Here is a 12,431-nt window from a genome sequence, read left to right on the forward strand (position 1 = left end):
AGAGGCAGCTGGGGGAGTTAAAACATGCAGATGGAGAGATGGCTGAGAGAAAGGAAAGACCTGGATCCAAGAGGAAAGACAACGACGACCAGGAACTGGCCACTTAAAATCAACTTTTGAGTACCAAGACGAAAACGAGGGAGTCGTTTTTCCAGGAATCCAGAAACCCACTGCTGGGAGCAGGTCCCTTGCTCCTGGGGTGGCTGAAGTCCCACCCAAGGCCAGCAGTGTCCCCTGCTCCCACCCGGCCTCCCCCGAGGCAGCAGCAGCACCACAACCCCGGGTGGAAACGACTCTGCAGAAGATCCAGGCTGGGACATCTGCCTCCAGATCTCCAGCCTCCAAATAATGAGCCCTCACTCACCTGATTCTCATGGATAGGCTCTTTAAGGAATCCTGGAAGTAAACAGGTAATGCCCACCTGGATGTGACTCCCATGACTGACACCCCAGTCTAACTACAACCAAATTAGCAAAGTTCAACTTCTCACCAAATGCTCCAAGTTGATGGTTGGTTGTTTCTTTTTCCAAAATGAGGTTTCACCTCTGGTCTTCAATAACCACTTTCAAAGATCTGTGAGTTGAAACTTGGACTGGAAACCCCTTGGAATTGCTCAGAATTCCTCAGACAGGGATGCTCTCCATCTCAGGTGGATGCTTCTGTGTCCCACAGTGATATCACCACCTCCAGCTGCGTGGTCAAACTGCTCCCCAGTCCCTATCCCTGCTGTTTCTCACTCACAGGCTTCCAGGAATCCCAAGATATTTGATGGGAAATGAACCAGCAGGCACAAAGCTCTAAGCAGGCTAAAGTAGTGCCCAGATAGTTTTATACAGAATCATAGAATAGATTAGGTTGGAAAAGACCTTTAAGATCATCAAGTCCAACCATTCCTCCAGCCCTGCCAAGGCCACCACTAACCCATGTCCCTCATCCCAACATCTACATGGATTTGAAATCCCTCCAGGGATGGGGACTCAGTTATTTCTACAGAGTTTCATTTGGGGGTGATGGGGAGGGAACCTCACCAACCTGAGCTAAGTCTGTCTATTCAGTCATTTTGACTTTTTGAAGACCATCTCCTGTATGTCCACATTTGCTCAACAGATAAAATTAGTTCTGATGAGCACAGGTGTGTTTGGTACAACTCACATCAAACAAGAAGTTACAGTGCCCCCAGGTATGAAGCAAACTTTACAGTTTTAGCTAAGCTTGTGGTTGCTCTGCAGGACCCATGGTGGTCCTCAGGGTTTCTTGATGGAGACAATAATTCAGAGACCAATTTTCTACAAACTTTGCATTTTTTGCACATGAAGAATTCTGTCTGTTCATGCTGCTCACTCACAAAGATCCTCTGAGTGACAGCAATGAAACAGTTTGTCTTCTGGGGTAGATCTTTCTTGGATGAGCTCATCACCAATGTATGGTTAGACCAGAACCATGTTGAGCCAGTGGTGACATGCAGCCACTCTGGTGTAAACCTCAAGGAGAGAGAAGGGTGAGAAGCAAGAGCTCTGCAGTAAGAACACCACGAATTGGTGGCACATTTCTGAAGTGTCTGGCACGTGGACAGATGAAGACAGAAGTCCTCTAGACTGACAACAGCAAAGCAGATTTGATGGGATCAGAAAGGCTGGAATCACACGTCTGAATTTGAAGCAGGGAAGCTGCCAGGATGCTGGGATCTGGAGAAGTGACAGTCCCTGCTCTTGCACACGACTTGGAGCAAGCCCTGAGTAGGGTACTCCAGAGGAAGGCACTCCAGAGGAAGGCAGGGTCACACCTGAGCACCTCCCCAGCAGGTCCTGAGGGTCAGTGATGGGCTGGGGGACCCTGTGGGGAAGGAGGAGGGAAAAGGCTGCAGAGCTTTTGTCCAGGAGGAGCATGAAGTGAAAATCAAATGCTTTGCACACAGGTAGAGGGGCTGGAAGCTACCCCTGGTCCTTGTGTGTCTCCAGAAGGTCTCCCAAGAGTGGCTTGCAGAAAGTGTTCCCCAGACTGTGCCCTGCTGCAGGGAACCACCAGGGTCCCTTTGAAAAAGAGAGGAAAAACATCCATTTTGACCAAAAAGGGCTGAAAGGACTTACCCAACAGCTCCCAAACAGAGTTTGTGGCCCTGTTTCTCCACACACCCAGGTCATGGGAGGGACCAATCTTGGTGAGAGCCTCCAGGTGCTGGAGGGGTACAGACTAGATCTCTAGTTTTCAATTCAGATGTTAAAAACAAGACTCCCAAATTTACAGAAGCAACCTTGACCCCTCCCTTAAGGAGAGAAAATTGCCCAAGGGTGTTTCTAGGAGGGGAAACAATGCTGACCAAAGCCATGGGCAGTCCCTAACCCCACTAACTGCTACTTACTCATCAGTGGAGTGATTTGGAGCAGCCATTAGCAACAGGTTTGTTTAAAGAGTGCTTCCAACTTGGCTGTCTGGACAAAGGTAGCAAACCCCTTTAGCCTCTTCATCTTTCAATGCTCTCATCAGTCTCCAGAGGTTGGCAAGGTGATCCCTGCCCCACGGAGCATTCATGCCCAAGGAGCTGTTGATGGGTGTCCTAAGGAGCCACCAGCAGCTCCAAAGGGGCTCACAGCTTCTCTGGGCAGAAGAAAATGCAGTGGTGTTGGAAAGCAAGGTGGGAAACCAGCAGTTTGGGGTATTTTTTGTTATCAAGAGCTTTGCTAGGAGATGACTGGACATGAAATAACAACCTTGCCCTTTCCTGCCCTCTCTCAGGGCACTGATGCTCCATGGAGGTGGCTGCCAGGAGGGACTCTGGTTCCATCAGTGATGGAAAGCAAATTTCTGCAGAAAATGTGATGCCTGATTGTTCCAGGGGAAGCCCAAACCACAGGGTGTTATTGAAAGAAAGTATCAGGGAGTTGAAACTGGGAGCAGGCAAGTTCCAGAGTGGCCAAGGTGGTCTGGATGTGACATGTGGCCAGCAGGTCATTGCTGATGCACATGAGCCAACACCTTCAGGCTGACCCCAAGAAGCAGCTCTAATGTTTTCTAAAGGATGGGCTGAAAACCTATGGACACTTTTCCACTGACTTCTGGGAGTTTTGGCTCACCCTGACCTACAGAACAGGGTTCTTCAAACTGCTGGGCCCTCAGAAAACTATTTAAAACAACCATATCAACATACAACCAGCAAATGTAGCACTTGAACAGCCTCCAACCATGGTCAAAAATGATGGAAAATCAACATTTTAATGAGCAAAAAAAAAGCCTTAAATGGACCAATGCTAAGAAATATCAACAAATGACACCTACTGAGGATCTTTTCTCCCTTCCCCTTCAAAAGCCCCACTTCATGTTACCCAGCACTTACTTTTCCAGTACAGACATAATAATTGGAGGTAGAACCAGTATAGGCATTGGCAGGACCACTCTAGTCAGGGCTGTTTCTAGCAGTGCCTGAGGAGGAAACACAAACAAACAAACCCAGCTCAGCTGTTTGGATACAACTGATTTTTGCTCCCGTGGGGCTGGAGCTCCTGCTTGGTCACTCATCTAGTGCAATGAACAGAGATCCCAAGTAACTTCCCTGGTTTCAGATGATGTGACCAAAAGTAGCTCCAGTATCTCATCATGTTCCTGTGCAAACATGTTAGTGCTGCCTGGGGGGAGAAAGAGAGGCCAAGCAGCTGCCTGGGAGATGCTGGAAGGTGGAACTGCTCTGCTCTGGTGAGACCTCCCCACAGGGCTGGGTCCAGCTCTGGGGTTCTCAGCACAAGGACATGGAGCTTGTGTCCACAGAGGAGGCCATCAAAATTATCCTCTTCAACCACCTTTGCCAGCACCCACCTGGGATGTCCCATGCATGGGTCTTGGGTAGACATAGGTGGAGGGTACTATAGATTTTGGTTGGGAATGCTGAAACACCTGCCCATGGTCAGGCTTGGGAGCACCTGATCCTTTCAAACAGGGGAAGGTCTTGGAGAGGTGCAGATGGGTTACACCCAGGACTTGCTAAATTTTCCACACCAAAACCCAGTACTGAGCTTCTTCGGGGAAAAGCATCAAGATTAGATGACAGCTGAGCAGAAGTTCTCAGAAGTCCCAAATTTGATGCTTAAAGCTCCACCTCAACCCCACTGCCAGTGCCTTCCTTTTAATACTGATTTCCTGGGTTGTCTGTCTTCCCCTCGACCACTAGGACTGGGGAGGAGGGAGAAGGTGGGTCCTGAAGCCAGTCAGTGTAAGTGAGAAAAACTGGCTCAAGTAAGTGTCTCCAAGCCCTTCAACAGACTGTTTGAAGCTCCCAGTTAAACAACAATATGGAGAGATATTAGAGATCTCCCATTTCTTGCCGAGGACTGTAAATCTGTACATTAATTGCTGTCTGTGAAGTGCCTTGAGAGCCTTGGACAGAAGGAGTGAGAGAAATGCCAAGCATTATATTATTAACTCCTCTGCCTGGGCGTGTGCTTTGGTACATGCTTTACATTTCAGATGAAAGCCCACTTGGAAACAACATGTCTCAGATGAGGCTCAGAAGACAAAACTATGGAAGCAGAGTAGAAAAGGGAATCATTTCAGGCAGATGGCAGAGTGTGGAAGGTTACAGGGGAGATGAGACCAGGTGTTAGGATGAGGAGACAAACATCTGGCCACCCTCACAAAGCTTTGGTTGGTGGTTGTTAGTGCAGTTTTGTCATAGCAAGGGTTAACAAGCTGGGAAATGAAGTCTTCCTCATTTAGAAAAAGGTGGAAGGAATCTTTGCTTGGTATTCTACAGGAACTGTTTGCAAGGTTTCACAAAGATATCCTAAGGCTGTGAATGTATCAGGGTAGTGCAGGATCCTCCTGATGTCCATCTGCGCCCTCCCAAACCTTCAAGGTCAGCCCCCAAATTTGCCTTGGTGACACGAGATGGTGTCCACCAGCACACCTGGGTTGCTGGCTACCCAGCTGCATGTCTGGCTACAAAGCAGGCATTACATTTTGTTGCTCTGTTCTTCCTGCATGATGGGTAAAGCTCATCTATTTGCAGCTCTTTCATTGATTCTACTGAGCCCGCAGGAAAGCTGGGGAGAAACTTTCCACCACAGGGTGTAGTGACAGGACAAGGGGTAATTGTTTTAAACTGGAAGAGGGGAGATTTGGGTTAGATGTTAAGAAGAAATTCTTCACCATGAGGGTAGCAAGGTGCTAGAATAGGTTGCCCAGGGAGGTTGTGGCTGCCCCATCCCTGGAGGTGTTCGAGATTGGATGAGGCTTGTGCAGCCTGGGCTGGTGGGAGGTGTCCCTGCCCATGCAGGGGGGTTGGAACCTGATGATCTTTAAGGTCCCTTCCAACCCAAACCATTCTATGATTCCTACAGGTGTGGGATTTGTTGAGCCAGGAGGTGCACATGCTCACCCAAGCCTTGGGCAGGAACATCACAGGTACCTACGTGTTTTGCAGCAATTCTGGAAGACCCGACAATGTTTCCGTTATTGTCCAAAACATCAATTCCTTCTTCCAGCTCCGTGTGCCTCATCAGGACAACATTGCAGATATTGGCACTAGCTGAGGAGGAGATAAGGATGAGAAAAGCATGATGATTAGCAAGGCAGCCCTGGTCAATACCAAATGGCAGGCTTCTGTTCACCCTGACAGCCCTTCAGCTGTGCCTGCCTCAAGCTGCCAAGAACTTTCTGCAAGTCAAGGAGCCCCTCGTACACCCAGACAAAGATGTGACACTTAAGAAGAGAGTACCAATCAGGATCACCTTCTTTTACCTGCAAAAGGATCTGCTCCCACAATCAGAAACTAACCGAGGCAAAGAAAAACCAGCCATTCCAGATGTTGGTGTCTGAACTCTCCTTCACCCAACACTTCAATCTACTACATCAAGACAGGTCTTTGCTCTGGGCTGTAAGCTGGTCTTGGCCAACCAGGTGCTCCTGATTTGATAGCTGCCTCTTCTGGAGGCACATCCTAGAGCTCCTCTTCACTCCCCTTATTAAGCCAGCAGACAAACCCTTCCCAAGTACCAGATCTGAGCAGGTAGGATGGAAATAGACTCAGAGGGCTTCGGTGAGCTGTGAAGGACAGTTTCCAGCTGAGCATGTCAAGAGGTCAAAGCTATGGTCTCAAATCAAGTAAGTCAAGGTTGGGTTGCTTTTGTAGACATGTATCCCAGCAGTGAGGGTCCTGCTGACTATCTGCCCTCATTTCACATGTTTTAGTGGAGAAATGGCTCTGGGGGTTTATTTTCTAGAGTTAGACCTTTTTTGTTTCCTTTAAGGATATTTTGTTCTGAACTCTCGACACAAACCAGCAGCTTTGGATGGCCCTGCTTCCCAACTGACATTCCCAGCATCTCAGCCCTGCATTCATGGCAGTGATGGGAGCAGTTCTGGGACCTTTTCTGACACCCCACCCCCACCACCCTTGCCCAGCCTGTGGCTTTTGTAGCCTTCTCCAGATGACCTCAAGTTCTGCTCCTCCAGTAACATGGCAGAGTTGGGGTTGAGGAACATGCAGCTCCTCTCCAGGCACTTCTCTCCAGCTTTCCACAGAAAAGCTGCTAATTCCTACAAAAGTTTTGGTTTTGATAAACTGGCATTTTCCAGCAAACCCCTCCCCCTTTCCCCACCACCACATTGTGTTGCAAACTTCCCAACCAGCCCTATCACAACCCCACGGTTGCTGCAAGTACCACTGCTTCCAAAAATGTGTTTCTGCACTGCTTGATGGGTTAATATTCGCTAATTAATCTCAATTCATGTCATATAACAAATGTCTAATTTTTTGAGGGTGGTGGGTGGGTGAGCCCTATAGGAACACAGCTCTCTGCAATCAAGGATGATTTGTGGTGACAAATGCTCCTTACACTCAAGAATAGGAGGAACATACACACACGCACACTCTGTCTCTCTCTTTAATATTCCAACTACCGGACCACTCTTCCCATCTATCAAAATATCAACCCTTCAGCTCCCTAATCCAAGATGACAAATAAACCAGGCACTTCATGTAAAGCAAGTTTAAACCCTCTTTTTATTCTCTCTTTTCACACTCCCATGCCCCGTCCTTCTCGCCAGACTGAACACCAGGAGAGATGCTCTGGGCTGAGCCAGGAAGCACCAGCACAAGGTTCTTGCAAAGCTCGTGATGGGATGTCCAGGCCTGAAGGTCCCACCACACCTAAATGCTTCTCTATGTCTGTAGATCCTATCAGGGTTTCACTGACCAGGTCCCATATTCAAAATCTGATTCCAGCCCATTAGTCTGAGACAAACACCTGACATCTCTAGTGGGAGGTGTCCCTGCCCATGGCAGGGGGGTTGGAACTAGGTGATCTTGAAGGTCCCTTCCAGCCCAAACCAGTCTGGGATGCTGTGATTAGCTGTTCCTGCTTTGCTTCAGGGAAACATTGAGAAAGCAGAAAATGCTGCTGATTTGCAGTGAACTTGGATTTTATGGAAGTCTTAGACACAGGGGGGGTGAGAAATACATAAATAAATGTGGAGGCAATTGGATTTTCAGAATCTTGGGGAAAAAATGGTGACACTACAGCCTGGAAACAACTTCTGTGAAAACACTGAAGTATTGGAACCTGGGCTCAGACACAAAAGCAGCCCTACTGCCCTACTTCTGTGTGTGAGGCTACAGCCTTTCTAAACCAGGGTGCTCTCCACAAACCAGACACACATTTGTGCACTGCATACGTGTGTTTCACTTCTTTCTTTTAAGCCCAAGGAGAAGAAAAGCTTCCTTCTCTTCACCTCCCTTCCCTCCAATGGGTATCTTTTCTCTTGAATCAGGTTTGGGATTCAAACCTTTAGGAGTTTCTGTGGGTTTTTTAACCATGCCCTTCTGCAGTCTAATCCACCCCACCAGCAGTGACATCCCTTGCCTTCGTGTCTGCCATCCACATCCAGGCCTTGGGAAGAACTGGGCAAACTGGATTCTTCTCAAAAACCCTGGGCATTGATGTCCCTCACCACCTACAACTCCAAGAAAGGGTCAGGCCCCTTCTTGTTCCAATTGGGGAATCACAGCTCTCCAGAACACAGAACTGACACCACCCTTTCTTTCTGCACTGAAAACCTTCCTGGAGAACAACTTCACTGCCCAAATGATCACAGAACCACAGAATCATTCTGGCTGGAAAAGATCTTTAGGATCATTGAGTCCAACCATTAACCCAACTCTACTGATGTGTTGGGGTGACCAACACCAAGCATGGACTCCTTCTCCATCAAGGGGCTATGCAGAGCCTTGGTCATTTCCAGCTGTTCCACCTGGGATGCCTTGTTAGGTCCACCTTCTGGAGCTGGGGAGAATCTTTGGGACAGCTTGTGATTTTCAGCTACTACAAATTGCCTTTGGTGGAGGGTGAGGGTGCAGCTCGACCTCCTGGCACCCTGCCCCAGTGCCACCAGCTGCAACGTGGGGATCAGAGCAACCAGAGCTCTGACTGCCACCTGGTAGCACACTCCCAGTGTGTCAGTGAAGATACAACATATGGAGCATCTCTGAGGGCAGTAAGACCCATAGACCAGTTGTCCCAGTGCCTACCCCAGCTTCCCAAGGCTTTGCAACACTCTCTATTGACATCCCTGCTGGGACCCTGGCTGTTTTTCAGTTGGGCAGCAGCTGCGCTTCCTGAAGTCTCCATCTCTCATTCCTCCAGGGAGACCTCACAGTGGCCTTCCAGTACCTGAAGGGGCTCCAGGAAAGCTGGGGAGAGACTTTTGACAAGTGCTTGTAGTGAGGGGACAAGGGGTAATGGATTAAAACTGGAAGAGGGGAGATTTAGATTGGACATTAGGAGGAAATTCTTCACTGTGAGGGTGGTGAGAGCCTGACCCAGGTTACCCAGAGAAGCTGTGGCTGCCCCATCCCTGGCAGTGTGGAAGGGCAGGTTGGATGGGGCTTGGAGCAACCTGGGCTGGTGGGAGGTGTCCCTGCCCATGCAGGGGGGTTGGAACTGGATGATCTTGAAGGTCCCTTCCAACCCAAATCATTCTGTGAGTCTATGATCCTTTGGGATGAGAGGCCACAAAGCTTTGATGCGTCCCTCCACCTTTCCAGCTATCAACCAGCACAGCTCAGCCAAGGTTGGTGGGAGAGGGAGGCAAGGAAGGGCCAGGGGAAAACTGCTTACTGGGAATGGAACAAGAGCTCTACACCTGTGCCTGGCTTTTCAGACAGCAAAGGTGAAATTCCCCCTTTTTTCCAGGGGCTGGTGGCTCAAAGCAGCAGGAAGATGCATCTTAATTAAACAGTTTGTCCAGGTCTGCAAACCAAAAACTAGCAGCTTTCAAAACCACAGAACAGCAATTAGTGGGAGGATTCCTGATGTCCTGGCAGATAATGAAGCATGAGAGTACACACAGAAAAGGAGAGCTAAAGAATTAATTAGGGGCTAAAGACATGAATCCTGGGTCCTCAGCCAATACTGACACAAGTGGAACCTCCTTCTCCCTACACCTGGGCATGAAAATAGATCAACACGGTTAGACAAAGTCTTCCCACGTGCACCCCTGCCTCAAACCCAGCCCTGGAGCTGCCTCCCAGGTCTTGCACTCACCTCCAGTCTCCTCCTGGTTCTCAACATGAAAAAAAAGTTAAAAACATATTCCAGGAAAGTTCCACAGTGTCCATAGATCCCCCACGAACCAACCAAGTGCTCAAGAACAAGACTGAGAGCAACTTACAGACCACAGTCCCCGTCACCCCCTGCTCTGCAGAAAGGGCAAGTGGCTGCTGTTCTGGCAGAAAAGGGGGAAAAACCCCAAAGGACTCAGGAACTGGAGGCTGGAAGGTCAGAGCAACCAGCTCTCTGTAAAAAAAGGAGCAGACCAACCAGAGAAATGCCAAGATAAAGAGGTTCAGTGGCCTTAAGTGAAGTTCTGAGGATAATGGGCCTTTTCTGCCAGCCAAGGAAAAACCTTCAAGGAAAGTTTTGCATTAAGATGGTTCAAAAGGGACCTGCAAAAAAACCTCTTTGCTTACCAACCTTCTCCAGGCGTGGGAAATTTTTGCATCATCTTTATAAATAAAAAAGCTTGTCTAAAAAAAAAGTCACCTTCACATCCTGGGGATTTCCTCAAAGCTGGAAGAACTGATCATTTACTGAATGTTGTAGTCATGGGCTCCAGCAAAGGCTGAGTCCAGCATGTCCCTCCCCTCAAACACCAAGCAGGTCACTGATGAGCTGCAGGTGGGGGCTTTTTTGTGCTCCATCAAGGCAGCAGCAGCCTTAATCCTTCACATGTGTTGTCCTAGGTGTGATCAGTGGTTCTTGGAGATCTGCACGTTCAGAGCAGGAGCATTTAATTGCATTTTTCTTGTTAAAAACCCTCAGTGTTACCACATATTTGAAAAATTAAATGTTCTTGGCTTTAGATGGGTGAGGAGCAGTCAATGCTGAACATGTTTTAAACTTCAAATACAGAGAAAAGGTGTTATTTCTTACCAACTGCTGGGAATGGCACGAACCTCTGGATCAAGAGACGAGTGGCAGGGGTAAACTTGTTTGCTCTCTGAATCAGAACATTAAGGCCCACCTTTGAACAGAAAACACAGCAAATCAGAGAAGCAGAAACATTTAGCTACAGAGAGCAGGGCAGATGCCACAGCTTGTAGACAGCAGCAGAGCTCTCCATGGGGACAAACTGGGGTCTCTTCCTGTGCAGAAGCATTTGAGAACTAAACCAGCCCACACTGCAGAGGTTTGCTGTCTTGGGTTCAGTCCTCTGTTCAAGGAAGGGTTGAACCCAGCCATGGGGTTGGATCAAACCATCAGGTTTAACTGAAGGGTTGAACCCAACTGTTGGGTTTAAACGAAGGGTTGAACACAATGTTTGGGTTTAAACGAAGAGCTGAGCTCAATGGTTGGATTTAAATGAAGAATTGAACTCAGTCATTGGGTTTAAATGAAGTGTTGAACCCAATTGTTGGGTTAAAATGAAGGGTTGACCCCAACTGTTGGGCTGTACCCAACATTGGGTTTAAATGAATCCAACCATTGAGCTGAACCCAACCATTGGGCTTAAACCCTTTCCAGCCAAAAGACAGGCTAGAAACCACTGCAAAACCATTTGGTCCTTCTGGAAATGTCCTTAGCTGCATTTTCACCCAGTTCACTGGCATTTTCCTCACCTAGCACAAATTCCCCAGAGCTGGGAGTCCTCACCTTGCCAGGAAAAAGCCAAGTATCAGTGGTGATTGTTGCCCTAAACACAATTCATTCCTCCTCCTGGGGTCTGTGCAAGCTACACCACCCAACACTTCATTGCAACGTTTGGGCTACAAAGGAGCTATTACTAGAAGCAAGACAGAGCAGGCAGTTTATTATAACCACAGATCATTTTTTTGGTTGCCTCCTCCAACACTTGAATAATGCAGAGCTCTCCACAGCTTTGCAGGGATCTAAGTCATTGCATATGTTAATATAAACAGCACAGAGGAGCTGCCTCATCAGCCCCAGCGTGGTTGGACAGTGGTGACAGTCAGAGAATTTCCATCAAAATTCCTTTCAAGCAAAACTGGGCTTATTAAATAAACAAACCTAGTGGCAGGGAATGACTTCTGTCATCAGAGTCATCTCCCCTGTACAGATGGTTTCTCTTTTTCATCTAAAAAAAAAACCAACCCCAAACACACCGACCCCAAATGCACCAACAAAACCCAACAGCCCCGAACTGGGAATTTTAGGCCGAGAATGGAAGTCTTTAGCAGTGCTTGGCCAAAAGGTTCTCAGCCAAAAAAATGCAGCAAAATGTAAAAAAAAATAAAAAAAATTCAGCCAAAGCCAAAAACCTGCCAGCAAATATGGGGGCTTGGGGGAAAAAAAAAGAAAAGAAAGAAAAGCAAAGCATGGAGGAACATATTTTGCAAGCTGCTACATTATACATGCACCCGCGGCGTATCTCGGTGTTCTGGAGGCTGAGAGGAAGATGTGGAGAAGCACAACTGCTGGGCAAGCCCTGCAGAAGGAAAGTGCTGGCTTGCAAAACCCAGGGAACAATTCCAGAGCCCCACGAGGCTTTCCCCAACACCCCAAGCAGGAGCCTGTCCTCCTCTCCTTGGTCGCCACAACTCCAGTGCTGAGCCCAAGAGAGCCCTGGTGGTTCTTCTTAGGCTGGGCAAGAAGGAAGGTTTTGTCTTAATCTTCTTCTCCCTCGAAAGTGATGGAATGATTTCATTTTATTTACATTTTACAAGTGCTGGGATATGTATTTGTAAAATCTGAATGCTTCTGGGAAGAGTTTGCCAAGGAAGTTGTGGCTGCCCCATCCCTGGCAGTGTTGAAGGGCAGGTTGGATGGGGCTTGGAGCAACCTGGGCTGGTGGGAGGTGTCCCTGCCCATGGCAGGGATGGGACTGGATGATCTTGAAGGTCCCTTCCAACCCAAACCATTCTGTGACTCTATGAGTCGGTGATTCCTGACAAGCTTTAAGTGGCTTTAAGTGTGAAAATGAGACAG

The 12,431-nt window shown here is 48.2% G+C and overlaps 1 protein-coding gene across 1 annotated transcript in view; it reads right to left on the minus strand.

Annotated features, from left to right (window-relative positions):
* The window catches only part of SFXN5 (sideroflexin 5), a 96,007-nt gene that overhangs the window by 29,983 nt on the left and 53,593 nt on the right, over positions 1-12,431 (minus strand). Inside the window, exons 10-12 of the mRNA XM_010001415.1 lie at positions 10,419-10,509; positions 5,400-5,515; positions 3,332-3,417 (exon numbers count right to left, since the gene is read on the minus strand). Coding sequence (XP_009999717.1) covers positions 3,332-3,417; positions 5,400-5,515; positions 10,419-10,509 — 293 coding nt within the window. The remainder of the gene's footprint in view (positions 1-3,331; positions 3,418-5,399; positions 5,516-10,418; positions 10,510-12,431) is intronic.

Source organism: Chaetura pelagica, unplaced genomic scaffold (genome assembly GCF_000747805.2).
Source record: "Chaetura pelagica isolate M959 unplaced genomic scaffold, ChaPel_1.0 scaffold427, whole genome shotgun sequence".
Taxonomy (NCBI): Eukaryota; Metazoa; Chordata; class Aves; order Apodiformes; family Apodidae; genus Chaetura; species Chaetura pelagica.